Source organism: Apodemus sylvaticus, chromosome 9, assembly GCF_947179515.1.
Source record: "Apodemus sylvaticus chromosome 9, mApoSyl1.1, whole genome shotgun sequence".
Taxonomy (NCBI): domain Eukaryota; kingdom Metazoa; phylum Chordata; class Mammalia; order Rodentia; family Muridae; genus Apodemus; species Apodemus sylvaticus.
This window is the reverse complement of record NC_067480.1, coordinates 21,010,304-21,038,174: the sequence shown is the minus strand read 5'-3', so window position 1 is coordinate 21,038,174 and position 27,871 is coordinate 21,010,304. Positions and strand designations below refer to the sequence as shown.

Sequence of the window (27,871 nt, the reverse complement as noted above, 5' to 3'; positions counted from 1 at the left end):
TTCCTGAGGTTGTGTGCTGCCCAGTCTTGGCCGCCCTTCTCTGACCTTTCTCGCCTCTCCTTCCTCCCGAGCTCAGGGTCCAGAGCCTCTAGGGTGAGTATGGAGTCCTGGCCCTGAGAGCACGTGAGCACGTGGTCATGGAAGGGCAGCATGGGACAGGGTGGGCTGGGCTGGTCGAGCCTTGGCGAGCATCTTACAGGTCAGCCAGTAGACTCTGCCGTTGCACTCTCCTCAGCCCCTCTCCCCTTTATCTGCTCTTCCTGTCCTCCCCCCTCATTTCTCCCCCTCATTCCCCCCCCCCCCCATAAGCATGCCACACTAACCTGCACAGGAATGCCTCCCTGTCTCTTTATCCTCTGATACTCACCAGATGTAAGCGAGCTTTGCCTGGAAGAATCTTCTCATTCTTGGAAACACCCTGCAACCTCTGGGCCCCACAAAGCCCTGGGAGGAGCTGCTCTCACAGAGAGCTTTTTCTGCTTTGGTAGGGAAGGTTGGCCGGCCTTGCTGGCTAGGAGCATTTTCTGCATGTCCCACTGAGAGGGAGTTCAAACTTCATCTGCAGAGCTTTGAGTCATCCGCTTGCTGCCGAAACTCGCAGCCATTCTTTTGTTTTCAAACAGCACCCCTAGAATGCTGCCTCCCGTCTCAGGGGATGCAGGTGTGAGCCTCTGTCAAGAATGTGTGCAGTTCCCCCACCAGACCACAGCTCAAGCTGGGCTGACTTTCAGCTTCTGGGATACTTGCTCCTTGCAGTTGGCCAGGAGTTCACCTGCCAGAAAGGTGCACATAGATTTGGTGGCTATGTGGAGCCAGGGCCAGGGACCTGTGTTTGTGCTTTGTGGATGCCCAGGGCCTGGGTAGGCGTCATGTCAGGACACTTGCGTTTGAACGTATGATTGGATCCTAATTGATCTGGGCTTGTCCCGCATCCTCCAGGCCCAGCAAGGATGCTGAGGAGAAAGCTCCCTCAACTTTCACACCGCGTCTTCATCACCCAACCTCGCTTCATCCTGAAGATACGAGAGGGTCTAGGTTGGTGGCAGTGCCTTAGATGTGGCTGAGATGTCCGTCACCTCCCGCCTTGGAGCCTGTGATCCTCCCTTTAGGGAGGACCATCTATACACAGGCAGCCTTAGCATTCTGACAGTGAGATTGTCATGGCAGATGGACATATAGTATGATAGTAGATCAGCTAGGGACACAGCATGGGCTAGAAACCGCAGACATGGTCCTGCAGTGTGGAGAGACAACTTGGAGAACAACACCCACATGAGGCTGGAGGCAAAGCCCTTAGTAAGGATTTGAATCTGAGCCTCATGGGGAATAGGGAGTCGCCCACAGGTCTGTGTGTGAGTTCTCTTTGGCTGAAGTCTTGAAGACCTCTAGAAGGCTGTGTAGCTGTGTGGGTGGGTGCCTGTGTTGAGTGGGAGGCCATGGTCGGGTGCAGACAGGGAGCCTGTGAGATGCGCTGTCCAGTGCCGCACTGGTCCCGTCAGCATTAGCTCAGGAGAAACAGTAGCTTCCTCTCCTGTCTATCTAGGTTGTCTTAATTGCTCTCAGAACACAGGCTACACACTTATTCCTAAGTGTTTCAGTGTCCATAAATGGTACTCTTGTTTAATAAGCTTCTAATTATTTATTGCTAAACAGAGATACATTGTTTAGCCTGTTAATAGAGTATCCTATAATTTACTTATTTACCTGTCAGGTTTTTGTTTTTTTAGGTTTTTTTTTTTTTTTTGGTTTTTTTTTTTTTTTTTTTTTTTTTTTTTTTGGTTTTTGTGACTTGGTTTTTTCGAGACAGGGGTTCTCTGTATAAGCCCTGGCTGTCCTGGAATTCACTCTGTAGACCAGGCTGGCCTCGAACTCAGAAATCTGCCTGCCTCTGCCTCCCAAAGTGCTGGGATTACAGGCGTGTGCCACCACCACCCAGCACACCTGTCAGTTTTAAGTTTCTTCTTTTCTTTTTTTGTTCCCTGGGGAATACAGCTTCTGTGTATGCATGTTTCAGTCCTAGGTGACAAAGCTGCTACTCCTTTCCAGCGTCACCCCCTCCCACCCTTGTGTCCTCTGGCTGCCCCCCACCCCCAGTGCCATTTTGATAGTGGCAAGATAGAGTTCATGAGTACAGAGGAAAAGTTTTAGTCTCTTCCTGCCCCATGGGAGGTTTCCTGTTGGTTTCCTGTGGGTGTCCTTTATCGCGTGTGGAGCGTTTGCTTCCAGTCCTAGATCACTAAGAGCTTTGCCTGTCAGAACAAGTTATTTTGTCAAATATATTTTCTGTACTTAGTGAGGGGATTACATAAATTACATGAATTTCATTTTTTCCCATTATGTGATGAATTCACTGGCAGGTAATTACCTTGTACTCCCGGGGGACTGTTTGCCGGAATGCCATCAGTTCACATATTGTTGGGTTTAATTGCTGGGATTTGGGGATGATTTTCATGACTGTGTCCATGTGTGACATTGGTCTTAACACCTTTGTGCAGTTCTGTTGAGAGGACAGGGCCTGCCCTAGAGGATGCCCTGTGGCCTGTTTCTCTGTGAGATCTGAAAGTAATTTCAGTAGTAGTGGGTTCAGTTCACTTGATCCTTAAATACAGATGGTCTTCACCAGGAACACCATCAAGGTGGGGTGTTTCCTTTATAGAAATGCTTTAAATTATGAACTTAAGAACTTTAATGGATGTAAGCAATTCTATTTTGTATTTTTGATACTAACTTTGGCAAGGGTGACTTTTAATAAATCCACCCATTTTATCAAAGTTGTCAAATGTATTCGGTTAAAGCTGCTAATACCCTTTTAATCCTAACGGTGCAAGTCTCTCAAGGCTTGTCTTTCATTTCTTTTTTTTAAAATATTTATTTATTTATTATATGTAAGTACACTGTAGCTGTCTTCAGACACACCAGAAGAGGGCATCATTACAAGTCTCATTACAGATGGTTGTGAGCCACCATGTTGTTGCTGGGATCTGAACTCAGGACCTCCAGAGAGCAGTCAGTGCTCCTAACTGCTGAGCCATCTCTCCAGCCTGTCTTTCATTTCTTGTATTAGTGATTTGTACCTGTTTTGCTTTGAGCAATCTAGCCCGAAGGTTGCCAGTTTTATTTATCTTTACGAATAACCTCAGCCCCACCCCCCACCCCGCCCAAGATCTCATTAAGCCAGGCCACCACTGAAAGTGTCACAGCCAGAGCAGCCTTGAACTCCTGACTTTCCTCCTTAAAGCCCCAGCAAGCTGAGGTTACAGGCCTTCAGCACTAGGGCCATGTTACAAGAGCTTTTAAAACCCACCTTCTGGGGCTGGAGAGATGGCTGTGGTGAAGAACACTGACTATTCATCCAGAGGACCTGGGTTCTACCCTCAGCACTCACATGGTAACTCGAAACTGTCTGTAATGCCAGCTTAGAAATAAAGCTATTTTCTTTGGTTTTGTTCTGACACATTGTTACCATTTTTTCTTCCATTTTTCCTTTCTTCTGTTTGTTTGGGTTAGTTTGTTGTTTTTCCAGCCTCTGAAGTGGAATCTCAGCTCCTGAAATAAGCATGGAAGCCACAAATTGCGCTGTAAGCACAGTGCTGACTTCCCCCTAAGTATTGCTAAGTTCCCTTCTCATTGTCATTCAGTCCTGAAGGCTTTCTACAGCTCTTCCAGTCATCTTCGATCTGTGGATTGTTTATAAATGTGGCGCTTTAGGAGCATTTCAAGTTAAAATTTTAAAACATACAGTTGTTTTTGTTTTGTTTTTTGGTTTTTTGGGGGTTTTTTTTTGGTTTTGTTTTGTTTTGAGAAACATTCTCAGTATGAAATCCAGGTTAGTCTTGAACTTATAGCCATCCCCCTGCCTCAGCCTCACATGTACTGGGATAGCAAACATGTGCCACCACACCCAGCTTTTGGGGCTTTCTTGTGATGTCATAGCTCTTTGTTATTGATTTCCAGTTAAGTTTTGTTATATTTAAGGAATATGCTCTCTCTATAAACTTAAAGCCTTTTTAAAACTACTGTGCATGTGTGTGCACGTGCGTTCATGTATGTACGTACACATATCAATGCATGGGTTTGGGTCCCTGTGGGCCAGGATATTGAATCCCTCTGGACCTGGAGATACGGGCAGTTATAAGCCACACAACACAGGAGCTGAACTCGGGTCCTCTGAAGGAACAGTGTGGGCTCTTAACCTCCGAACCATCTCACCAGCCCCTTTTCAATGTTTTTGCTTTAGTTTTTTGGGACAAGCTCTTATATGTTGCCTAGGCTGGCCTTGAACTAGTGGTCTTTTTGCCTCAGCTTCCTGAGTGTGGGGGATTACAGACATATCCCACAGTACCAGAGTTGTTTTTGTTTTTTTTTTTTGTTTTTTTTTGTTTTTTTTTAAGATCTGTCTTCAGACACACCAGAAGAGGGCATCAGATCTCATTACAGATGGTTGTGAGCCACCATGTGGTTTCTGGGATTTGAACTCAGAACATCTGGAAGAGCAGTCAGTGCTCTTAACTGCTGAGCCATCTCTCCAGCCTCACAGTAACAGACTTAAAGCTTTTTAATTTTACAGAGACTTCCCTTACAGCCTGACATGTTGCCTGTTTTGAGAATGTTCTATATATATTTGAAGACAATCCTTGTACCACTGTTGATAGGTATGGTGTCCTATAAATTCCATTCAGGACAGATCGGCTGGTGCTCCTTTTGATTACCTCTTCTGAGTTCCTGTGAAAGATGTTAAAACTTAGTGCCAGTCTATTTGGCATTAATAACCCCCAAACAAGCTTTCTTAGAGTTCATTCTCAAATCTCACAACTTCTCTACCGTTTAATATTGTCTTTCTTACTTTTCTTTGTATTTAAAGTGAGTATCACACAGCCAGCATATTCTTACTTCCTGGTTTTTAAATTCACTTTAATAATCTTTGCTTTTATTCCACCTCTAGCGTGTGTCCGTGTGCGTGCAGGTGAGCATGCGCCGCGCACACGTGAGAGGACAGCTGTCAGGAGTCACTGCTGTCCTTGTCCCTTCTCTGAAGCAGATCCCCCTTGCTCCGTCATTGCTTGCTCCTGGCTGGCCCACGATGAGCTTCTGGGTAGTCTTCTGTCTCCGTCTTCCATCTCCCATTGGAATGCTAGGGTTACTGATGCGTGCCAGTGCATTTGGCTTTTCCCACGAGCTCCAGGATAGAGCCCAGACCATCCAGCTTCCGTGCAAGTGTTCGTCCCTACTGGGCCATCTCCTCCGCCTGGTTTTGCTTTTTAATTGGAGTGTTTATGCAAGGCTCCATTTATGTAAGTGCTGATATTATTTGGTTTGACGTGACCATCTTTGTTTTCTTTTTATCTCATGTATTCCCCTGTAGGGCCACCCTCCCCCCCCCACACACACACTTTGGATAGCTGCTCCCTTGTTTTCTATTCCATTTATCTCCTGTATCAGCTCATTTTAACTTTTTGTTTTATTTTCAGAGATTATTGCAAGATTTATCACATGTATATTTAATGTATTGGTGATTACTTAGAAATAGGAGAGAGGTAAGGTAGGAGGATGGGAGAACCAGACACTCGTATCTGGTGTAAGCAGTAGAGAGATCTCTCTGAATTGGCAAGTTTTAGGGAAAATTGGCATTTGGGGTGATGAGAGGGGAAGATGAGGAGGTCATCTAGACACAAACTGGTTGTAAAGTTCTTTGGAGGCATCCGACAGAGAACACCTGTTAGGCAGACCCCATCGTGGTCCAGCTCAAGCCAGAGTCCAGGCTGGCAGCAGTTTGGGGTCAGAGGCATAGGTAATGGTGGGATCAATAGGAATGAGAGAATCTGCTATGACTAGGAAAGGGCCAGGACCGAGATGGGCTCACAAGAAGGTGAGTGAGAGGAATGGTCAGAGTGGAAGAAGGCAAGGTGACATGTGCATCATGGCTGCCACAGAGGAAGTGGCATTGTGGGAGTGTGGTCGCCAGAGGGTTTCAGGGCAATGTTCAAGAGAGCCTCTGGGATCATCTTAAGTATCTGCTCTCCATTTCCTGGTGGGTAAGCAGGTTCATTTGTATTATCCAGAGTCTCACTAAAATAGTTATCAAAAAGTCTCCAAAGTGATGTCATATTAACTTTGCTGGATGCTGTTGCAGAAGAAGCAAGGTAGTTTCTACCGGGCATGCACTGAGGGCTGGTGACCTAGGAGTCCACAGGGGCCGTAAAGACTGATGCTTCAGTGGGCACATGATGCAGTCCACAGTTCAGCTCTGAGGGAGCTGAGGAAATGAACCTGAGAACGAAGATGAGTCTGCTCTTCGTCTGCACAGCCAGCTCAGCCTGCTCTACCACAGGCAGGCAAGAGACCATTTGGGAAAATGTTTATTGTGGCTTCATATTGGAACACCAGGGGTTGGTAAATGTAAGAGAAGTCTCCAGGACTGACTCCAGAAAGCAGAAACAGTGCTGTATAATCTAGCCAGAAAAAGGGTGTGTTCTGTTTATGTTACAGCCTTCACATCACCACCATCACCACTCTACGTATGCACAAGGCACAAGCCTTGAATGTGTGCTAGTCAGGAGCAGACAAGGAAGGAGGCGCTCCCTGAGCTCCCTGTGGAAAGATGAGCAGAGTCGCTGAGACACCAGCCAAGGCTTTTTATGACCAAAGTATAGTCACCTAGAGTAATTATAGGCTCTGAGGTGTCATGATTGGAGCAAGTCCCCCAGAGCAAAAGCCATTGTTAGAGTGGTGTTTGTAGCTGCTGTTTCCTCAAAGCATCCATGAAGGGCTCAAGATGGCAACCCAGCCTGTCCTCAGAGAAGTGAAACCTTGGTTAACTCTAGGCAGGTGGGGTTTGGTTGGTTGGCTGTTTGGCTGGCTGGTTTGCTGTGTTGAAAGTTGAACCTAGAGCTTCTCACATGCTAGGAAAGTATTCTTTTTCAGTGCTATCTCCATAGACATCCATCCACATGTCTTTATAACATAGGCCTGCCATGGAATTAGCATTCTAACAGAGCCAGGCTTGGTGGTTCGTGCCTGAAATTCTAGTACCTGGAAGGCTAAGGCAGGAGGATTGTCATGAGTTCAAGGCAGTCCTGGGCTATATTGTGAGTTCCAGGTCAGTCTGGGCTTGGGAGTGAAACTCTGAAGCAGCTGGGATGGAGACATAGGTCTGTCTGTCACCCACAGCAGCCTGGGGAGTTGAGGGACTAAACGCAGAGAAAACAAACCATTTGCTTTGATGCACAAAAGAACATTAGACTGAGCCAGTTACTAGTAGTGGAGCTTCTGAAAAATAGACAAACTTGGGGAAAGAAGACACCCGAGAGCATGAGTGTGGGCTTCTTAAGGAGCCACAGTTTGTTCAAGACAGTTTTAACATGGGCCTTGTAAAGCTCGTGGTGAAGAGATACAGACAGGACAGGGTACACTCAAGTGGGACTACTCGAGAGAAAGTCAGAACTGTAAGTGCCCTGGCATTAGTAGCACATACTATTTTGGTGTCTTTCAGTTACATCCCAAAGAGTTGCTAAGCAGTTACTTGTCTTCTTTCCTAGTTTTCAATAAATGGGATAATATGGTTGATCCAAAGATGCCTTGCATAGAATTACAAGATGGTGAAATAAAAGCAGGAGACAGACACTAGGGTTATACAAGGGCGTGAGGACATGTCTGTTCACTGGAAAAGGGACTTCTGGTGGCATTCCTAGAAAGTCACAGGGGAGGGGGGAAGGTTTTGCAGATAACTCACCATCTTAGAATTCCTGATTTCCACTAACAAGAAGCTTGACCCAGACTCCAGGCTAAGGGGATCCTTTGTCTTCTCATGTCTGTGCTTTTGCCCGTCCTTTTATCTTACCTCAGGATATTGTCTCCAGCAATCCAAAGCAAAACAAAACAAAAAGCATTTTAATAGCACTTTGCAGTATCTGCCTATAATGGTTTGTATATGCTCTGCCCAGGGAAGTGGCACTATTAGAAAGTGTGGCCCTGTTGGAATAGGTGTGGCCTTGTTGGAGTAGGTGTGTCATTGTGGACATGGGCTCTAAGACCCTCATCCTAGCTGCCTGGAAGCCAGTATTCCACTAGCAGCCTCCAGATAAAATATAGACTATCAGAACTCTCAGATCCTCCTGCACCATGCCTTCCTGGACATTGCTGTGTTCCTACCTTGATGACAATGGACTGCACCTCTGAACCTGTAAGCCAGCCCCAATTAAAAGTTGTCCTTATAAGAGTTGCCTTGGTCATGGTGTCTGTTCACAGCAGTAAAACTCTAACTAAGACACTGCCCCTTACTAAACCCCTTTAGGATGGGTTTTGTCCCTATGATTTGTCTCTGGACACCTCCCCCCCCCACTTGTTTTCCTTCTGCATTTCCCATCAGCCCTCAGCTACCTGGACTTCTCCATGGCTTGCATAATCTCCTGTGCACCACTGTCTGTGTTATTCCTTTCTCTGCCAGGAAGCCTGTTCAGGTCATGCATTTCTGCCTCATATCACTCCCTTGGGGGGACTTGAGCTAGTATCTGGCTTTCTGGGACCACGATTCTTCCCCACTGTGCAGACAGATTTGGGGCTATAAGTACAAAACCAGGTACCCAAAAGAGCCACTCAGCCAGAGGCCTGAGGAGGCTTCTGTTCCCTAGGAGTTCTAGATCATGTCAAGTCGATAGACAATGTTTGGAAACAATTGTTTTTGTTTATTTGCTTTTTGCTTTTTGACACAGCGTTCCTCTGGGTAGCTCAGGCTGTCCTGTATCTCACCCTGTTTACCAGGCTGGCCTCAAACTTAGAAATCCACCTGCTTCTGCCCCACCCCCAAGTTCTGGGATTAAAAGTGTGTACCACCACTGCCCAGCATAGCCAAAATTAACTGTTATATTTAGGGACCCCACAAATCCACCCTACCCATGCCAGTGATGATCAAATCATGACCAATAGTACTGCTGTGCCTTCCTTTTACCACCTAAGATTTAATCATTTCACCAACAAAAAGCCTAGAAGGAGAAATCAAAAGGACTTCTAAAAATATATGAACCTCATAACCGCTGCTGCCCTGGTTGGGCTGTAGCAAAGAAGAAAGAAGCAGGGATCAATTCCCATCTCAAATTTAAAAGAGCAATTTCCATAATTGGAAATTAAAAGTGTGCAAGGACCAGAGGTGTTGGCTGCCGGTCAGAGTCCTCTATGTGAACTTTCAGGGTTGATCCGTAACAGCCATAGGTCAAGCCAGTGCAGCAGGTCCTCTGAGGAAAGATATCTCCATGCAGGGACCCGGAAGGGGTGCAGCCAGTGCACTGCCCTCCCGATGGGGCAGGCTGCGCTCACTTCATGTCAGCCCTCCTTTAGCTCACTCTTCACAGCCTCTCCCCTCACCTGCTCAGTCCTTCTCTTCCTCCTCCAGCTCCCTTAGCAGGGAGACTAGCCCCATCTTTATGTTACCTGGTACTTGCTTTGTGTCATCAGGACCAATGGCAACGAGGAAATGGCCTTCCAGTTTCTTCCTTCTCCTCAGACTCTGACTGACCGTTGTGACATGTGACATAGGTTTAGTTATGACGGGTGCCCTGGTCACCCATCTTGATGCTGCAACTCACTGGAGACCAGAGAGTCCACGCAGTTTACTACCTATGGGCCTTCTAGGTCTCTTCGTTGAGGGGGGCTCCCTTGCCCCAGTATCTGTTCCTTGGCTTATAACTATTTTGTTTGTCTCTTGCTCTGAACCTCCCCCCACAGGCTGATCCTGCCACTTGCACCCTTAGTGTTACTGCTTCTTGCCCACCATTCTCCCCACAACCTCAAGCAGGTCTAGATGCCCGAGTAGATTCTGGTGTTCCTCGATTCCTGGCAAGACCATGCTGTAGGAAGAACAGTTGGCTCTTTCTGTGATGCACCTACTGATGACCATCATATGACCAGCAGTCCCCCTGCCTCCCAATACCCCTGCTGTTAATGGTGGACCTGACTTACACTCTCACAGCAGATAATACAATGCATTGCTATTTCTGAATTTAGGTGAAAACACTGGCCTCTGTCAAGGATGCCTCCTCTGTCAGGGTTGCCTCCTCTCTCTGCTGGCTCCAATGAAACCCAGTTGCTGTGTTGTACATTCGCCCCACAGTGTGCAGCTGCTGTGAGAAACTAAAAGTCCAGGCACCGAGGAGGTCTTTGTATGTAGTTGAGAGGAGCTTGAAGCTTTGTTCTACACCCATAAGCCTGCTTGTTCTCTGCTACTCAAAATACCAGAGACTTAAGGGCATGAGGGAGCAAGGTTCATTTGGAATGCCAGCCAACCGGAGAGATACAGCTTATCAACACCTTGCCCCAGGGCTGCAGACACTGCCTTATAAAGAGAGTCAAGGGAGGTTATCAAATAGGTGAACCCCAATGCAGTTACAGATGTCTGCTGGTCAGATCTGCCTCACTCGGGGTAGGGGGGTGTTCTTTAAATCTACAAAAAGTCATTGATAAGAAAGTTACTAGGCCTAGTGACTGGGAACAGTCCATCCCACCATTGATGGCAAGGACATAGAAATTGTCTTTTCCCCAGAGAACAGGAGGGTGGAGAGAGACTCCTTTCTCCAGAGGACAAAGGGATAGCAATCCGCTAGAGAAACGTTTTAAACTCTTCTGGCTGCTTCTGCAGCAAAGATGGTGGGATTATTTATTATCTCTTTGCCTTAGAGGAAGTTCAGCAGCCTGTAAAGAAAGTGACTCAGTGACAGTGAGTGCAACAGGGACCCTCAGGGCTGAGCTTTCAGATGAGACCCGGAGGCCCTGGGTTGGTGGAGCCCTGCCCCCTGACCCACAGACACTGGGTGATATCTTTGTCTTCTTCACCTGCTTGCTCTAAGGGTAATTTTTGTGTGTGAGCATAGTGACATGGATACTGTGGAAGACTCCAGTGTCTATGTCAGCTTCATCCAGCGGCCACAATCTACAGAATGGTCACACTCTTACTCTCTCCTCCTTAGTTTGCTAGCCACCATGTGTATAGAGAAGCCCTGCCTCGGGTATAGAGAGGCCCAGGAGCTATTTGGCCATGGTGATGTGGTTCAACTTGGAGGGCAGGATAAGGACATGGGCCTTTGTTTTCATAGACAAGCTTTCAAAGTGAACTTTTCTTAGCATTTTATGGAGTGGCGAATTTTTAAAGGGTGATCACAGATTCATGGATTTAAACTTATGTTCCACGTCACCAAGTGCACCCTGTTGATGCCCAAACCATCCCTTCTTCATCCAGAGCAGCAAATCCGGGTTCATGCCCGAGCCCCCGTGAGCATTGCCTTTGACATCTTTGTGGCCATTTGGTTTACAAAAAGACCTTGCAGGCTCATCTTATGCACTCTCCATCCTAGGCTGCCCTGGAAATGCTTCTCTCGCTCCACCGTAGATACAGTGTTTAGAGCACAGCATGGACTGCAGGAGGACTTGTCACTGTCTGGCTAAGCCCTTGTGTCTAGGCCTTGTCCGTGGTCAGAACTCAGATCCATCTTGATTATTCATAAGACAGGAGAAGTACAAACAGGCGCTCTATACAATGTCTACCTATACAATGTCTACCTCACCTCATCCACAGTTGCTCAGCAGTTCAGTTCTCTCCTCCTCAGACACAGAGTACTCGATGACAAGGCCATGGACCAACCATGGTTGCTGAAACTAGTGCAAATTTGTGTGATGTTTTATAGTTGTTTTTTTTTGGAATGTATTGATATATGTGCGAAACACTATTTTAAAAATATTTGAAAATGATTATTGAAAACAATATTGGGGGGGTGGTCATTCTTTTTGCAGGCAGGCTGAAATGACCGTGTTTTGTAATCACTTGGAAGAGTGGAAGGGTTATGCTATCTGCTCATAATACAAGTCAACTAGCCCTGTTTTACTTTTACTGTTAAGGATTTTTTTTAATTCAAGGGTTTTTTGGTTTTTGGTTGTTTTGTTTGTTTGTTTGTTTGTTTGTTTTTTGCAAGGCTAGGCATGGTAATACGCACCTATCCTAGCAGTCTGGTAGATGTGAGTGAATCTATGAGTTCCAGGGTGGTCTGGTTTATATAGAGAGTGCCAGGTCAGCCAGAGAGCTATGTAGTGAGACCCAGTCTCAAAAAGAAATAAGACCAACCAACCAAACAAACAAACTTCAAAAGCTACTGACTCCATATAAACAAGATATAAAGTATCTGGGCGTGGTGTCTTAGACCTGTAATTTCATCACCCCGAGGCAAAGGAGCATGAGTTTTAGGCTAGCTGTCAGGGTTTAGATTGCAGTGATGGACCAATCCTGGCCGAAAAGCAAGTTAGAAAGGAAAGGTTCTGTTTATGCTTCCAGATTGCTGTTCATCCTTAAAGGAAATCAGGACAATAAGCAGGGCAGGAACCAGGAGGCAGGAGCTGAGGCAGAGGCTGTGGAGGGGTGCTGCTGACTGGCTTGCATCCCCTGACTAGCTCAACCTGCTTTCTTACAGAACCCAGGACCAGGAGCCCAGGGATGGCAGCACCCACAATGGGTAGGGCCCTCCCCCCTCAATCACTAATTAAGAAAATTCCTTACAGCCACAGATCTGATGGAGGTGTTTTCTCAATTGAAGTTCTCTCTTTTTAGATAACTCTAGCTTGTATTAAGTTGACATAAGACTACCAGCACACTGGCCTCAGTTTTACAGTGACATCTGTCTTTTTTTTTTCTATATTCTTTGTTTACATTCCAAATGATTTCCCCATTCCCCGTTTCCCCCTCCCCATAAGTCCCATAAGCCCTCTTCCCTCCACGGTTCCCCAATCATCCCCCTCCCATTTCTCTGTCATGGTAATCCCCTACATTGCTGCATCAAGCCTTTCCTTCCTTCTTCTGGGGAATTATTTGATATGTTAATTGTGTCTTGAGTATTCAGAGCTTCTGAGCTAATATCCACTTATCAGTGACTGCATTCCATGTGTGTTCTTTTGTGATTGGGTTACCTTACTTAGGATGATATTTTCCAGTTCCAACCATTTGCCTAAAAATTTCATGAATTCATTGTTTTTAATTTCTGAGTAGTATTCCATTGTGTAAATATACCACACTTTCTGTATCCATTCCTCCATTGAGGGACATCTGGGTTCTTTCCAGCTTCTGGCTATTATACATCTGTCTTTTAAAAATTAAAAAGAAAACGAATAAAAATAAACATAAACTGTCTGGGTCTGGTAGCAAGGACATGTTTTCTCAGGCTCACTTAGAGGCTGATACCAGAAGATCACAAGTTCAAGGTCTGTCTGAGATACAGAGTGAGTTCAGAACCAGCCTGGGAAACTTAGTAAGATCCTATATAAAAATCAAAGGTAAAAAGAGGACTGTAATGTTCCAGTACACTCCCTCAACCCCACCATTGAGCGCGCGCGCGCGGACACACACACACACACACACACACACACACACACACACGCTTAGAAAGATTTTGGATTTTGTTGTTTTGTTTTTCAAGACAGGGTTTTTCTGTGTAGCCCTGGCTGTCCTGGAACTGTGTTGACCAGGCTGGTCTTGAACTCAGAGATCCTCCTGCCTCTGGCTCCTAAGTGCTGGGATTAAAGGCATGCACAACCACTACCTCCTGGCTTAAAAATAGATTCTAGACACAGAATCCTAGACACCCTCCTGCTTCTTACAGCTCTGCCGTGCTCCGTGGTGCCAGTGTCCTTTCTTCAGACCAGAGCCTGGCAGATTGACGTGTGAGACGTGTGAGACTTATGTGCTGTTACCGCTCTGCAGATCTGCACTGCACTGCTGACCCTGAAGCATCACTGTCTGTGGTAGTTACCTAGATACGAGGTTATTGGGTCAGATAATGAATACAGATCTTGTCTGGCTCCTCGGGTAAAGTCCCAGGGATCAGTGAGTCGTGCCCGAGGAAGTCACCCTGAGAGTGTCATCAGGCTTTTAGATGTGTACTCATGTGATGGTGCCGAAGAGAGCTGAATTTGTGCCTGCTCTTTCTTGATCATGCTGGATAACTTCTTCCTATCGCTAACAGAATATATCGTGTACATATCTTCTTCTGCTTTAATGTCTATCATCGGCCACATCTTGCTCAACCTCAGAGGAAGTGGCTCAGAGGGCTGGTGACCCTGGAGTAGCGGGAAGGGTGCTGTGAGAACTCTCAGCTCTGTGTTTCTCAAGAGAGCTGCCTTGGTATGTCTAGGGTACCAATTAAGCCAACTCTTGGCCCACCCAAAACATACTACCTAAGTCTACCCAAGCAGAAGGCTGGTGACCGGTGGATAGGAAGACCCCTCACTGAGAGGCTGGCCCTGCTTTCCCAGGGTTAGCTTATGGGTGGTAATTGCTTCACTTGGAGCAGAGTAGATGTGCACTACACACAACTCTCATGAGCTGGCTGTATTATTTATTTATTTATTTATTTATTTATTTAGAGAAAACATTTCTCTGTGTAGTCCTGGCTGTCCTGGAACTAGTTCTGTAGACCAGGCTTGCCTCAAACTCACAGGGATCCTGCATCTGCCTCCCAAGTGCTGGGATTAAAGGCATGTGCCACTACTAACATTTTGTCCCACCAGATTTCTTTAGTCTGAAGGCTCTGCCACAGTTCAGGACCTGTGATTTTTTTTCCCCAGAAGCCTGTCAAGGCTCTGAATTTGGGCCCTGGGGTAGCTAGAGGGGCCCTCAAATTAGAGGTGGATTGAGTGGAGAAGACTCTGCTAGAAAGGTATAGTGTTCTTGAAACCCCCTTGAGGCTGGGGAAGGCAGCTGGTGAGTGGAGTACTGTGGAGGGAGACAGCGTCTCCAGTCGTGGGCCTGGCATGTGGCCAGAAGCCAGCCTTCTAGTCAAGAAAGGGGAAGGAGGGCTGAGAGTGTGGGTAAGCAATTTGGGAGCAGTAAAGGGCAACAAGGCTCTGACGAGGCAGGAACTGTGGCGTGACAGCACCCAAGGTCACATCCCATGTCTCACACGGGGTTCCAGAGAGGTGTCGGGTAGCACTTTGGGAAGGCCCACCTGGAGCAGAAGAGCACTGCCTGAGGTGAGTGAGCCACAGGGGTAAATGAGACTGCAAGTCAGTGAGCTGCCACCTTCCCTCAGTCTGCAGGGTCCCCCTCTTGCCATGAGTCACCTACTGCGATCTCTGGGCAAGGTTTCCCTCAGAGGGTAATGATAATTTTGTTGTCCTTAGGGCCCCCTATTGACCTAAACTGTCTGTGGGCACCAAGGGGACAAGTGGGTACTAATTTCCTAGAAGGAAGGATAACACATCTCTCAGGACACATTTGCTGCTGGAGGTGGATGCTGGCCTCCTAGAGCAAAGGAAGACAGAGAGATGTGTGGGTCAGGAAGGGCAGTGGCTCTTACTGCTACCACTTGGCACCCCCTCATAATGCAGAGCCCTTCAGGACTTAGAACCCTGACAGCTCTCCTCAGATGTCCACAGAACCTCTCAGGACTGCTTCAGGCTCCTCTCAGACTTTGTTCGTGTCCCCTAAGGACCTTCTCAGGATCCCCTAGATCCCTCGGGATTACTTTAGGCTCACCTCAGATTCCCTCAGAATCTCTTCAGGGCTCTTTCAGATGTCCCCAGAAGCCTTTCATATCCATCCCCTCATACTTCTCTTAAAACTCCCTCAGGGCTCTCTAAGGGTCCCATTCAATATTTGAGAATTGTTTGGGTTTTCACCGTGTCCCTTGACCATCTTCTAATAGCTCCCATTAGAGCTCTCAACCATGGTCTGTGGAAATTTCACCAGCAGAGGATCATAGAGCACGACCAGAGTTGCCCGCTGAAGGAATGGGCCTGTGTATACATCAGGTCTACATTCTGTTTAAGACAGAAGAGAGGCCAGGAAGACAGAGAGATGATGTGGGCAAGACCATTCTGACAAGCAGGGCTGCAGCAATCATGCGTGGGAATGCACTTCACTAGTTACAGGGGGAGGGAAGAGAGTCCAGAAAGAGCTTTTAGCAGCTCCTAGGAGAGGCAGCCAAGGAGCAGCAGAGCTGGAGCTGTCCAAGGGAGAGTGAGTGCCTTCATTTCCAGAAAGCTGGAGAATAGTCAGGGAGCCAGTGACTTCCCCAGAGGCCGTGGACTCCCGGGGCCTCAGATATGACTGACTATAGCATGAACCTTAACCTCAGCTTTTCCTGAAACTAAGTTGACTTCTTCTTTCTGCTTTGGCCACATTTTTGTTGAAATGACCATTTTAAATCAGTTTGAGTGGAAAATGCAAGCCCATTTGTGTGGCAAGGCAGGCACCTGACAGGGTGAGTGAATCCAGGCCTAGCCAGGCCTGCTCTCTCAGCTCCACGCTCGCACTTTCGTCTTCAGCCATGGTTCTGTGGCAGGCATACACAGAGACATGCTCGTGTGAGCAGGCAGCACAGATCTCAGAGGCCATAGAGCATTTTTTGTTTAAGAAAATAGACAGAAAATGGCTGCTGCCTGATCAGTCCCCTTTGGTTACCTCACACTCAGAGGAGGCTTCGACCTCCCCTGCCACTCACAACCCAAATCGCTTTCAAGTGCTGGAGGTTCTTGCTGTCATAACAGGAAGTTGGAGGAGTCTGAGGGGGCCTCCTTTGTTCAGGAAGGCCAAGAGAGTTGGGGTGCAACCATGGAGGGGTTATATGGGACAAGTGTCAGAGTGAAGGGACCCCACAACAAAGTTACTAGCCTGTGGCATCATCTCCCCCAGCTGCCTGACTAATTTGTCTGTCTAAACAGCGGATGGACTTTGCTATTCACAGACCATCTCACGGCTAGCTGCACAGTCGCTTCTTTATTCATGCAAACTTAGGGAAATTTTCAAATACACAGAAAAGTCGGGGGCTGGGGTAAGGCAGAGATAACAGTGTCCTGGTCATCCCTCCCCACAGGGTCACCTCCTTCAAATCTGCTTAAGGAAGATCCCTCTCCCCACAGCCTTAGTCTACCAGGGTCTTTCAGGAGAGTCCCAGGTCCTGCCGCTCCAGCAGACACTTGAGTGCATATTGCTAGCGGGTGAGAGTTTTGTAAGAGTTAATTCCTAAAGTCCGGGCCATGGCATACAGCTACCTGACGAGGCCTACAGAGACAAGGACCAAGATGGTAGCTTTTTCCAGGTTCTGGGTTGGAGGTGAGAGCCCTGGCCTGGTGCTTAACTGTACCTTGTCAGACTCACCTTGCTGAGGAGACAAAGGCACAAGCTCAAAGAGTAGGACAGCAACAGGGGGTCAAAAACACCCAGGAGAAAAAAAAAATGTGGCATGGGAATGTCCAGCAGTCCCAAAGGCGAGCTGGAGAGAAAGCAGACAGCTGAGATTAGAGGGGTCATTGAAGGCCAGCCCTGTGGAGGGGCTGCTGGGTCCAAGGTGGGAGGGGGAGGATGGAGTAAGGGTGTGCCGGCCCGGGTGTCTCACCTGGAGAAGATACCAGGTTGAATGCTGGCAGCTTCCAGACAACAGAAGGTTTGCAGACGGGATCTTACCTTGATGGAGTTGAAATCTTGCCGTCCTGAGATGGGGCGGGACTTCAGTCCTGAGATGGGGCGGGACTTCAGTCCTGAGATGGGGCGGGACTTCAGTTCAAGTGGAGCTCAAGGATGTTACCATTTCTGGCACCTTGTTGTCCTGTGAAGTGGGGCTGGGACTTGTGGAATGAAGCCAAGTGGTCTTGACAGGCCGAGGACTGGTGTTGGAAGGACGGGGAGTGTGAGTGGAATGGGGGAGGAGAGGCGGGTCATGCAGAGCCAGTGGCTGAGCCAGGCTCACACCTCCAGGTGTTACACTTCCGCTCTGCACCAATGGTTTGTGGATTCTAGTCCATGAACCCATCAGCGAAATAATGTTAGAAGCAGGGTCCTGTCTTTGCTGGCTTTGAGACAGCTAGTGGGGGAGGGGTGTTGCTGGGGAAACTGTCACTTCAAGACCTGGTTCTGGGAAGAGAGAACTGAAAGTGCCAGTATAGAGCTGGGAGCTAGGTCACATCCCCTCTGCCAGCCCTACCTTGCACTGCTGAGGTCTGTCCTGTCTCCTGGGGCTGGGTCATCTGTGTGTGGTCACATGGTCACTTGCCTGGGGCATAGCACTTAGGAGGCCCTAAAACAAATAAATAGACTTCAAGAAAAACAAAATCAAGGCCTTAGGGATTGTCTTAGTTAGATAAATGCAAAAATACTTGTGTAGATCAATGTCAAGTTTAGGCGAAGACAGGGTCACCGCGGTGTTCCTTTTGTCTTAGGCACTAGGTCAGCCTAGCAAGGTGGATGGACCCTGAGGCTCTATCCAACCTCACACTCAGGCCCTGGAGGTGGCCACAGTACCCTGAATCCTCAAGTGGGGGGCACTGACTGCTGCTTGCCAACTGCCTGCAGGCCTGAGCACTTGTCTTAATCAGTGTCCTTCTGCTGTGAAGAGACACCGTGGCTACAGCAGATCTTAGAAAAGAAAGCATTAGCTGGGGGCTGTCCTACAGTCCATTATCATGGTACTGGAGCAGCAGTAGCTACAAGCTATATCCTGACTCACAGGCCGAGAGAGAGAGAGAGAGAGAGAGAGAGAGAGAGAGAGAGAGAGAGAGAGAGAGAGAGAGAGAGAGAGAGAGAGAGAGAGAGAGAGAGAGAGAACAGAGAAACAGAGAGAGACAGGGAGAGACAGAGGCAGAGAGGGAGAGACAGAGGCAGAGAGGGAGAGACAGAGACACAGAGACAGACAGAGACACATAGAGAGAGAGAGACAGACAGACAGACAGAGACAGAGACTGGGCCTGGTGTAGATTTAGCAGGTTCAGTATAGGAGAAGGTGAGAGTTGCAGGCCTGGGGTAGGCAGGCCTCAGGGAGAGAACTCGCCGCTACCTGGAAACTGAGGCTCTAGAGGCACCAGTGGCCTGCAGAAGCCTGCAGATATGGTTCTGACTGTGGGTTTGGCATGGACCTGAAACCTGACCGGCAATATCCAGGTCTCTGGGACCTGGGGATCTAAATCCTCTGAGAAAAGGGCTAGGCAGCCCTACTGGACAGCTTGGATGGCAGTTCCCTGAGTCCCCTGCAGAGCCTAGTTTCGAGTACAAGTGGAGGCCTGGTGGGATGTGGAGACAGGACTGAGGGCAGCTTGTGCCCTGTGTAAGAAAAGATGGTGGCTCAGAGCCCAGCTTGATCTCCACACATTGAGTGCCTTCCTGGAAAGCATAGCCCTCTAGGTCACTAGGCTGCTGTTGGGGAGAAGCCCAGTGGGAGGGGAGAGGGGTCCTGATGTTGCTTGTTGTCACCCCAGCTATCTAGTCCGAGGGAAGAAACTCCTGGAGATACTGCCCTGTGAGCCAGTCAGCAGGACAGTAGGGGACCACGCCTCTACCCAGCAGCACCTTCTACTGACCCACCGGGCAGATCCTGAGGCAAGAGGTTGAGGTAGGGAGATAGTAAGGATTGAAACCCGGTCCAGTAACTAGGCAGGAGACACTTCTGGAAGCGCCTTGGCTGCAGGTGGGATCCTCCGCAGCAGGCTGTGTGTCCACTGTGGGACAGGTCTGGAAAGGGAGTCAACGCATAGGTTAGCCTGTGGCAACAGTGGAAGGGGGTAGTTGGGGCCAAACTAAGGCTTCCTTTTGGGCAGAGAGCTCAGCTGGAGATACAGGGGAGGTGTTGTCACCAAACTTGCCACCACTGTGACACCCTAGCCAATAAATTCCTTCTCTGGATCTGTTTCCACCTGTGAAAAGAAAAGGGGGAAGGGTAAAGATGAAGCTCTCCCTAGCGCCTCGGTGGCTTTTTTAAAAAAAGGTTTATTTATATGAGTACACTGTAGCTCTCTTCAGACACACCAGAGGCAGGCATCGATCCCATTGCAGATGGTTTGTGAGCTGTGATTATGTTGGTTATGATTATGATGGTTGTGTGTATGTGATTGCTGGGAATTGAACTCAGGACCTTTGGAAAAGTAGTCAGTGCTCTTAACCACTGAGCCATCTCTCCAGTCCCTTGATGTCTTTGAAGACTATCCATTATTCATGGTCAGATGCTCTGGAGCTTATGGGGGAAAGGATGGCTGGGCTGGGAGGGTGATCTGCAGGAAGGGTGGCCTGCGACTCAGGGAAAGAGCCCTGGGTCCGAGTGAGGATGTTTGGGGCAAAGAACACCTGCCAAGGCCCACGGGCATAAGGGAAGGTTCTGGACTATGACAATGAGCCCTGGAAGGGCTTCTGAGGCAGTGGGCTTGGCTGGTAGGTCAGCAGTGGCCTGTGTGGGTTTGTCTGTGGGCTGACTGACCCAGGCCTGCCTCTGCCCTATCCACACGTTGGTTGCGTCATCTGTCAGGTGGGAATGTGGGACACTACTGTCAAACACAACATCTTCATGAGCGTGGGAGAGAGGGAACATGCTGCCCCCGGCCAGGGAGCAGGATGTATTTTGTGACCACAGATACTGCGGGGCCTGCCCAGTCGTGCTAAGAATGAAATGAGCCACAGAAGAGGAAGCACCCGAAGGTGGGGTTGAACTGCCTGGTTAGACGTGGATTCCAGAGCAGCCGCTTCTCCGTAGGTGTCAGGTACCAGCTTCCCTTCCAGAAATCCCCACCTTTCAACCGAGCCTTAGGGCTGAGGAGAGCAGTGCAGGCTGAGGGGGCGGGGAGAGGCCGCCTCCCTGTTTCTGTCGTCAACAAGCCCAACAGCCTGCTCCACTTACAGGCCAGCTAAAACAGGACAGCCGTGGTTGGCCATCCAAAGCCCTAGGGAGGACAGATGTATGACATGATGTAGGCGGGGCTTCCAGATGGGCCAGACCTATATGGGATTTATCACTTGGTGATGCCCAGCTAGAGGCTATTGGCTGAATGAAGCCGGCCTGGGATCTGTCAGATGGGTAAGGCTGGCGTGGCGTCTGTCGGATGAGATGGCGGCTGGGCTGGGGTCCCTTAGGTGAGGTGAGGGTGGGAGTTGGGCTGAGGCCAGGGTCTGTCAGAGGAGTAAAACTGGCTGAGAAGGAGCTAATGAAGTGGGGCTGGGCTGGGGTCTGTCAGATGAGGTAAGACTTCGGTTCATCAGATGGATAAGGTTGAGCCAGTGTCTGTCAGATGGGGTAGGGGGTGGGTAGGGATAGGGTTTGTCTCGGATGAGGTGAGGCTGGATTGGAGTTGGTCAGATGGGTGGTGCTGAGCTGGGGTCTGTCAGACAGGAGGTGGAGAGGGGATCTGTTGAATGAGATTGGGCTGGGTTATGTCACGTAGGGGACATTCAGCTGAGCTATGGCACATGGGTATGCCTGAGCACAGTTGGGACTGGGCGGTGGCCTTGGGTCCTTAGGGTATGCTTCCTGGGGGAGTGGTCAGAAGCACTTGCTCAGAACCAGTGCACCACTATTCTCCTTAGGGGTTGAGGTGGGGCGGGGATAACCTAAGAGGCCAGTACAAAGTAACTCAGGATGTCTCTAGGCCTTGGTACGGACCACATCAGACTTCCAAGTCTGTTCTGTGCAAGTGGTGTCTTGCACTCGAGAGCTAGAAAAGAAAACAACTGTTTGTGCCTTTGAGAGGAGCAGCGAGTTTCCAGGCGCATTTCCGTAGGGGCCTGTGGTTTCAGCACCTCTACGCTATGCTACTGATGGTGCCTTGCTCTTGCCCTCTTCTCTCAGACAGTGGGTGGGGCTCCTGGGCCTGATTATAAGCAGAGAGGCACTCAGGGGTCTGTGGGTCCCCATCCAGACGTCAGGGTGACCGAGGGATGGCCTCGGTCTTTCCATCTGCCTCCGCAGATGGACTTCTTTGCTGGATGGTCAGTGCTCAATCCGTAGAGTGGCCGTCCAAAAGGAAGCTCCGTCGTGCTCAGAGGTAAAGGGTCTGCACCGGCACAGCTAGCTTCCTTCCCGGTGTCAGCCCGGTCTTTCACACCAGGGAGGAAGTTACTAGCCTAAAGGCACCCCTTCCCCAGCCCAGCATCCACTGGCAGCTTCTCCAAACTGACCAGCAAGCATCCCTCTACGGGACATGCGATGGATGTCTGTGCCTGTTAAGGGCAACCCCCCTGCACCTCTGAGGCAGTTGGGGGTGTCCTGGCTATGGTCCCTGTGCTATACTGAGTCAAGACCAGGACATGCTGTCTGTAGCTGGGTCCTGGGACTTGAAATCCTGAACTTTGGGGAGAAGGGTGCTGAAGGACCAGGGTTCCCAGAGTAAGATGTTTCTTCCAAGCTATCTGTGCACCTCGACCTCTTGGGTTGTTTGAAACCTTCTTCCTTAGAGGTCTGTGTTGTCTTTTAAGTGGACAGAGGTTCTGACTTGACCTTAGAAAATACCGGTCCATTTGAGTCTGACCTGAAAGTTTCAAGCTTGTGTATGTAACAGAAGCCTCCATGTAGCCATATGGCACAGTGGACATTGGAGAGGGGTCAAGAAGAGCTCCCATGTCTCATGTATACTGGCTTCAGGTTGCTGAGAAGTCAGGCTGCCCCTTGCAAGCCCAGAGGCAGGAGTAAGACTGCGTAAGCAGTGTAAGTTTTCAGGTGCAAAGGCCTTAGATGGGAGCTGTGGTGCCCTTCCTAGCACGGGCACCCCAGGACCCATTCTGCCCAACTCCCTATAGGATACTGAACAAATTCCAGGGACCCATTCTGCTGGAGGCCCTACAGGCTGCTTCTGGGTGGGTATATCAGAGAGTGAGGTGCAGACTGGAAGGAGCAGGTTAGCAGTCAGTGTCGGACTCTGAGGAAGTCCTTGGAGCCTGGATCAAGGTACCCCCAGGAGTCTCAGAACTCTGGGTTGTTTAGAGGGAAACAAAACACATGGTTCGTGAAACTGTGGTTGCTAGCAAATTGGCCTTTCTAATTTGGCGGACGTGGGATCTCGACATGAAATGTGATAGCAGAATAGTCATCTCAGCTGGAAGTTGTGCTTTGCCTCTCTAATGGACTGCTGGCTCGTAGGTTCCCTGGGGACCAAGGAGGAAATGAGCCCCGACGTGTGTTCCCCTCTCTGCTTGCAATCACTGAGGTGGGCGCTTGTCCATTTCCTGTACGGGGAAGAAAACATGCCTTCCATGTTTCCAAGGCAGATAGCTGGCTTGGGGCTACCTTCCCCTGGTGAACACAGTTCTCCTCTGACATCTTCCCCTGCAGTAAACCCTAGACCTATGGCCTACCTAATCCTGCAACCTTTCAGGGTCCTGGGACACAACCAGGTACAAGGGGGGGGGGGGGCAGGCCAGGTGTCCAGCACTTGCTGACAGTTTCTTGGGTCATTTCCCTCTCAATGTTGTGGAGACATACCAGCGCCCCTCTGGTGGGGTAGCTAAGGCTAGCCTGAGAGTAGGGTGAGTGAGTGTCTGATTGGTATGCCACCTGTCATACCATATGTCAGATCACTGCCAAGTGCACCTGGCTGGGTTTGATGGGCTCCTCCTGGGCCTCATCTAGAGAGTGGACAGGGGAGTGTAGCTTTGGAGACATTCATGAAAATGGCAGGGACAGTGGCCTCTGAGTACATCCAGGTCCTGGAAGGACAGGACTATTACCTCTGGGAACCCAGATCTCAGACCTGAGCCTGGGATTGGCTGTCAGGATGATGCTGGCCTAGCGGTGGTACCTCACACGTTTCCACAGCTTTCCAGAGACCATCTCAAACTACACCCTCTGTTGTCTTCCAGGCCAGGCAGAATTGTCTGTCAATCAAATGCTGGTGTCTTCTTGCAGCCATGTTGTGGGAAGAAGGCTACAAGGCCCAGCCTTGGGATCCTTAGGCCAACAGGTGGAGCTGCCTCTGAGGCCTCCCTGCCGAGGCCTCCCTGCTGCATGCTGGGTGAGGCTGGTGGGCGTTCATCTCTGCCTGGGACTTGAGCTTTAGAGGGCTGGAGGTTTCCTGAACAGGGCCTGTAGACACCCCTACTACTGCTATCTCCCCTGCAACAGGCTGGTCCAAGGAGATGGAAGGGATCGTTCTATCTTAGCTTCAGAATGGTCACTGCAATATTAGGTCTTCCCATCACCTCTGGAGACTTTGATCTCCCTACCTGTCCAGTGAACAGAGGTTATTAGGCCCTGAGGGCAACTTTGAGATTTTTTTTTTTTTTTTTTTTTTTTTTTTTTTTTTTACAGCTTCTATGGTTACTTTGGGAAGGGGAGTTTCAGGTGTGTGGTGCTTGCCTGCTCCAGAATTCCTGCCCAGAAGTGGGCAGACCTTGGGCCGGGGAAAGGGCCTTTCCCTGGGTCCCCTCCCTCTTCCTTCCTTCACTGACTTCCTAACCCTCCTGCAACCCTAGGACCATGAATAATACAACTTGCAACAACATCCTGTGGCCTGGTCCAGTCAACAACGTTTTCATCGTCTACTCGGCCTTGCTGCTGGTGCTGGGCCTGCTCCTCAACAGCGTGGCACTCTGGGTATTCTGCCACCGCATGCACCAGTGGACGGAGACCCGCGTCTATATGACCAACCTGGCCGTGGCTGACCTCTGCCTGCTCTGCTCCCTGCCGTTCGTGTTGTACTCCTTGAAATACGATGTTTCGGACACACCCATCTGCCAGCTCTCACAGGGCATCTACCTGGTCAACAGGTACATGAGCATTAGCTTGGTCACCGCCATCGCGGTGGACCGCTACGTGGCAGTGCGGCATCCCCTGCGTGCCCGTGAGCTGCGCTCCCCGGGACAGGCTGCTGCGGTGTGTGTGACCCTCTGGGTGATCGTGATCACCTCCCTGGTAGTGCGCTGGCGCCTGGGGGTGCAGGAGGGTGGCTTCTGCTTCGGCAACCAAGGCCGGCACAACTTCAGCACCTCCGCGTTCTCGCTGCTGGGATTCTACCTGCCGCTGGCCATCGTGGTCTTCTGCTCTTTGCAGGTCGTGACTGTGCTGGCGCGAAGGCCGGTCACTGATGTGGGGCAGGCGGAGGCTACCCGAAAGGCCACTCATATGGTCTGGGCCAACTTGGTCGTGTTTATCGTCTGCTTCCTGCCCCTGCATGTGGTCCTGACGGTGCAGGTCTCCCTGAACCTCCACACCTGTGCTGTCCGCCACACCTTCAGCCGTGCCCTGTCCATCACCGCCAAACTCTCAGACACCAACTGCTGCCTGGATGCTGTCTGTTACTACTACATGGCCAAAGAGTTCCAGGAGGCCTCCAAGCCGGCCACGTCCTCTACCAAACCCCACAAGAGCCAAGATTGTCAGAGCCCGAGCCTCACCTAGGAGTGAACATGTGCCAAGGGCCAGAGGAATCGGTGATATGAGCAAGGAGCCCCCAAATCAGCCTGAACCTGCTGTGGGAATTGAGCACTCTGGGTGACCCAGTTGGCCTAGAGAGGCTACATCTGCTCCCCTGAAAGGACCAGAGTACTGAGACTCTAACGTCCGACTTGAGGGACCCTGAACTAAGACCACATAGCTGCCACTCCAGATCTAGAACCACTGGGTACCAGAATGGGGCCATGATGGCTAGCCACCGAGTTTAGGATACAGCTCTCCCCTGGAGCTGGTCCTGGCAAGGTCCTCTGTCACTCAGACGCAAGTGGTGAGAGGCAAAGAAGGGACAGACAGACAGCTCAAAGAGCCAGAAGACATCCTCCCAGAGGACCCTCTAACGGCTGCTTCCTGTTGGGACCTGTAAACGGCATGCCTCGTGTGGGGTTAGGCAACAGGGCAGCAGCTGTGATCTGGAACGCTGTCCTCCAAGGCCCCTGGCTGTCCGTATTGCTCCAGCTCTGTATTCTGAGGGTCCCAGCTCAGGAGGCCCAGAGGTCATAAAGCCGCGCTCAGCAGTAGCACCACTGTGGCAGTCCTGAGCCCCTCGCTGCCATTCCCATTCTATAGTGAGCCGGTTGATCACGGAGGCCGGTGCCTGAGGTGGTGGTCTGCTGGAGTCTGCAGCGAGGAAGACTGAATGACCTTTGGTTTGGCACCTGTGCTCTCTGAGGATGTGGCCCCAGGTGGCGAGAGGCTCAGGAGTTAAAGGATCAGCCACAAAGTCAGGTGTGGCTGCCCTGGGCTTCTTCCTCTGTGCTTTGTTTTTTGTCTTGGCCCAAATGCCACAGCCTTACTCCGAGCCAGAGCCCCTCCAGCTTAGGGGAGTAGGGGAGGCTGGCCCTCCCCACTCTCCACCCCCACTTCATCCAAGGCCTACTACTGCCTAACTGACCCTCCCCCCCCCCTTTTAGTATGACCTAGTTCACAAACACCAAAAGTCTGTTCGTCCTCCAGACACCAAAGAAAGGATTCCATCCGAGTATAAATTGGTGAACCAGTTTATTGGCGTTATTTACAAAAGCTTGGTGACTCTTGGGGGCTCCCTCACTGACAAGCTCTACTCAGCATAGGTGACAATCCCCAAACTGCACCACTAGATTACCAATCCCCAGTAAACTTCCATGCCATACACACCCGGACACCAGCTCCGGTCAGAATGCGGCTAGAGTATGAGGAAGGCGCGGCTGCAACCCCAGGGGTGCGAACCCTCATCTCCCTGTCAGAGAATACTAACAGCTTCCTGATTGGTAGCCTATTTCTCCCAGGAGTATTTTGCTTGTTTCGTTGGCATGACTGTGGGCCTAGGTGTTGAGTGATCAGAGCAGAGCTTTTCCTATTTACTGCTGCTGATCATCCTAATTCAGAGGAAATGGCTTCTCCATCACACTCATGCACTCTCCCTCCGGTACTCACATCCCCTCCACCCTCTCTTCTGTAATATTATTATCTGACCCTTCACCTTGGAAGGGATGGTGTATCTATATATGATATCAAAATATAGGACATACACGCATGTGCCTATGGGTTCTTTTCAGAGTCATATGCCTCTAGACTTCAACTACGGACAGCTATTCTTAGGAGTTGGAGGGCATCGATCGAAACAAAGCATCAGGAGGGGGAGAAATAGATCATTTGGGGGCCCCTGCAGTGCCCCCTAGTGTGCAGTAGTGGGTTCCTGGCCCACAGTACCAGGAGAACACCCTGCCTTGATGCAGACAGCACTCTACCTTCCTCTGGTAACCTCAGCCCACCAGAGGGGAAAATCCCATGTCCCCCACAGGCTAGGCGTGTCCATCTGTCCAGATGATGCAGAAGACCAGGGTGGAAAATGAAGGACAGTCTTTAGCTACAAAAGCTGCAAAATTAGCACACACACACACATACACACACAAAATGAGAAAGTTAAATGGCCCATCTGGCAAAGGTACCAGCCACCAAGCCTGACTACCTGAGTTCAGCCCCAGGAACTAACTAATGTGGTAGGAGAGAACCCTATACCACAAGTTGTTCTCTGGCCCCAACTCATACTCCAAATTAAAAATAAATAAATAAATGTAGGGCTGGAGAGATGGCTCAGTGGTTAAGAGCACTGACTGCTCTTCCAGAGGTCCTGAGTTCAATTCCCGGCAACCACATAGTGGCTCACAACCATCTATAATGGGATCCGAGGCCCTCTTCTGGTGTGTGTGAAGAGCTACAATGTACTCATATAAATAAAATAAATAAATCTTAAAAATAAAAACCTGTTAGCAAAGAGGAAGGCTGAGCCCCCATACCTCCACTGCCCAAGGCCAACTAGAACTGGTGTCAGAGGCACTGGAGTTGGTGCTGGGACACTCCAGAACATCTGAAGGTAACCTGTGACTTGTTAAAAACTGCATTTGACAAAGCATTCATGAGAAAGCTCATGCTATATAAATAACTTCCCCAAAGCCCACTCTGTGTACTGGCTAGTTTTGTTTTGTCAGCTTGACATAAGCTAGAATTCTTTGAAAAAAGGGAACCAACCACAATTGAGAAAATTCTTCTATGAGACTGGCCAGTGCGCAATCCTGTTTCTTTAATGAGTAAGTGATATGGGCTCTGTTCATAACAGCCAGAAACTGGAAACAACCTAGATGCCCCTCAGCAGAAGAATGGATAAAGAAAATGTTCTACTTTTACACAATGGAATATTACTCAACCATTAAAAAATGGCATTATTA

At 49.5% G+C, this 27,871-nt stretch overlaps 1 protein-coding gene and 1 long non-coding RNA gene across 12 annotated transcripts; one reads left to right on the top strand and one right to left on the bottom strand.

Annotated features, from left to right (window-relative positions):
• On the top strand, positions 1-27,871 carry Gpr35 (G protein-coupled receptor 35). Of its 10 annotated transcripts, none has more exons than XM_052192458.1 (3): positions 11-93; positions 23,576-23,727; positions 24,188-27,871. In XM_052192458.1, the coding sequence occupies exon 3, from the start codon at positions 24,192-24,194 to the stop codon at positions 25,110-25,112; it is 921 nt and encodes a 306-aa protein (XP_052048418.1). In that variant the 5' UTR covers positions 11-93; positions 23,576-23,727; positions 24,188-24,191; the 3' UTR covers positions 25,113-27,871. The 10 variants fall into 10 exon arrangements, with proteins under 10 accessions (XP_052048421.1, XP_052048418.1, XP_052048416.1 ...); XM_052192456.1 differs by lacking the exon at positions 11-93 and adding an exon at positions 14,835-14,997; XM_052192460.1 differs by lacking the exon at positions 11-93 and adding an exon at positions 17,576-17,654.
• Positions 16,697-17,500, bottom strand: LOC127692267 (uncharacterized). Of its 2 annotated transcripts, none has more exons than XR_007979439.1 (3): positions 17,364-17,500; positions 17,126-17,240; positions 16,697-17,029 (listed from the first exon to the last, which is right to left on the bottom strand). It is a non-coding gene; the product is annotated as an uncharacterized LOC127692267 (long non-coding RNA). The 2 variants fall into 2 exon arrangements; XR_007979440.1 differs by having other exon boundaries at positions 17,432-17,500.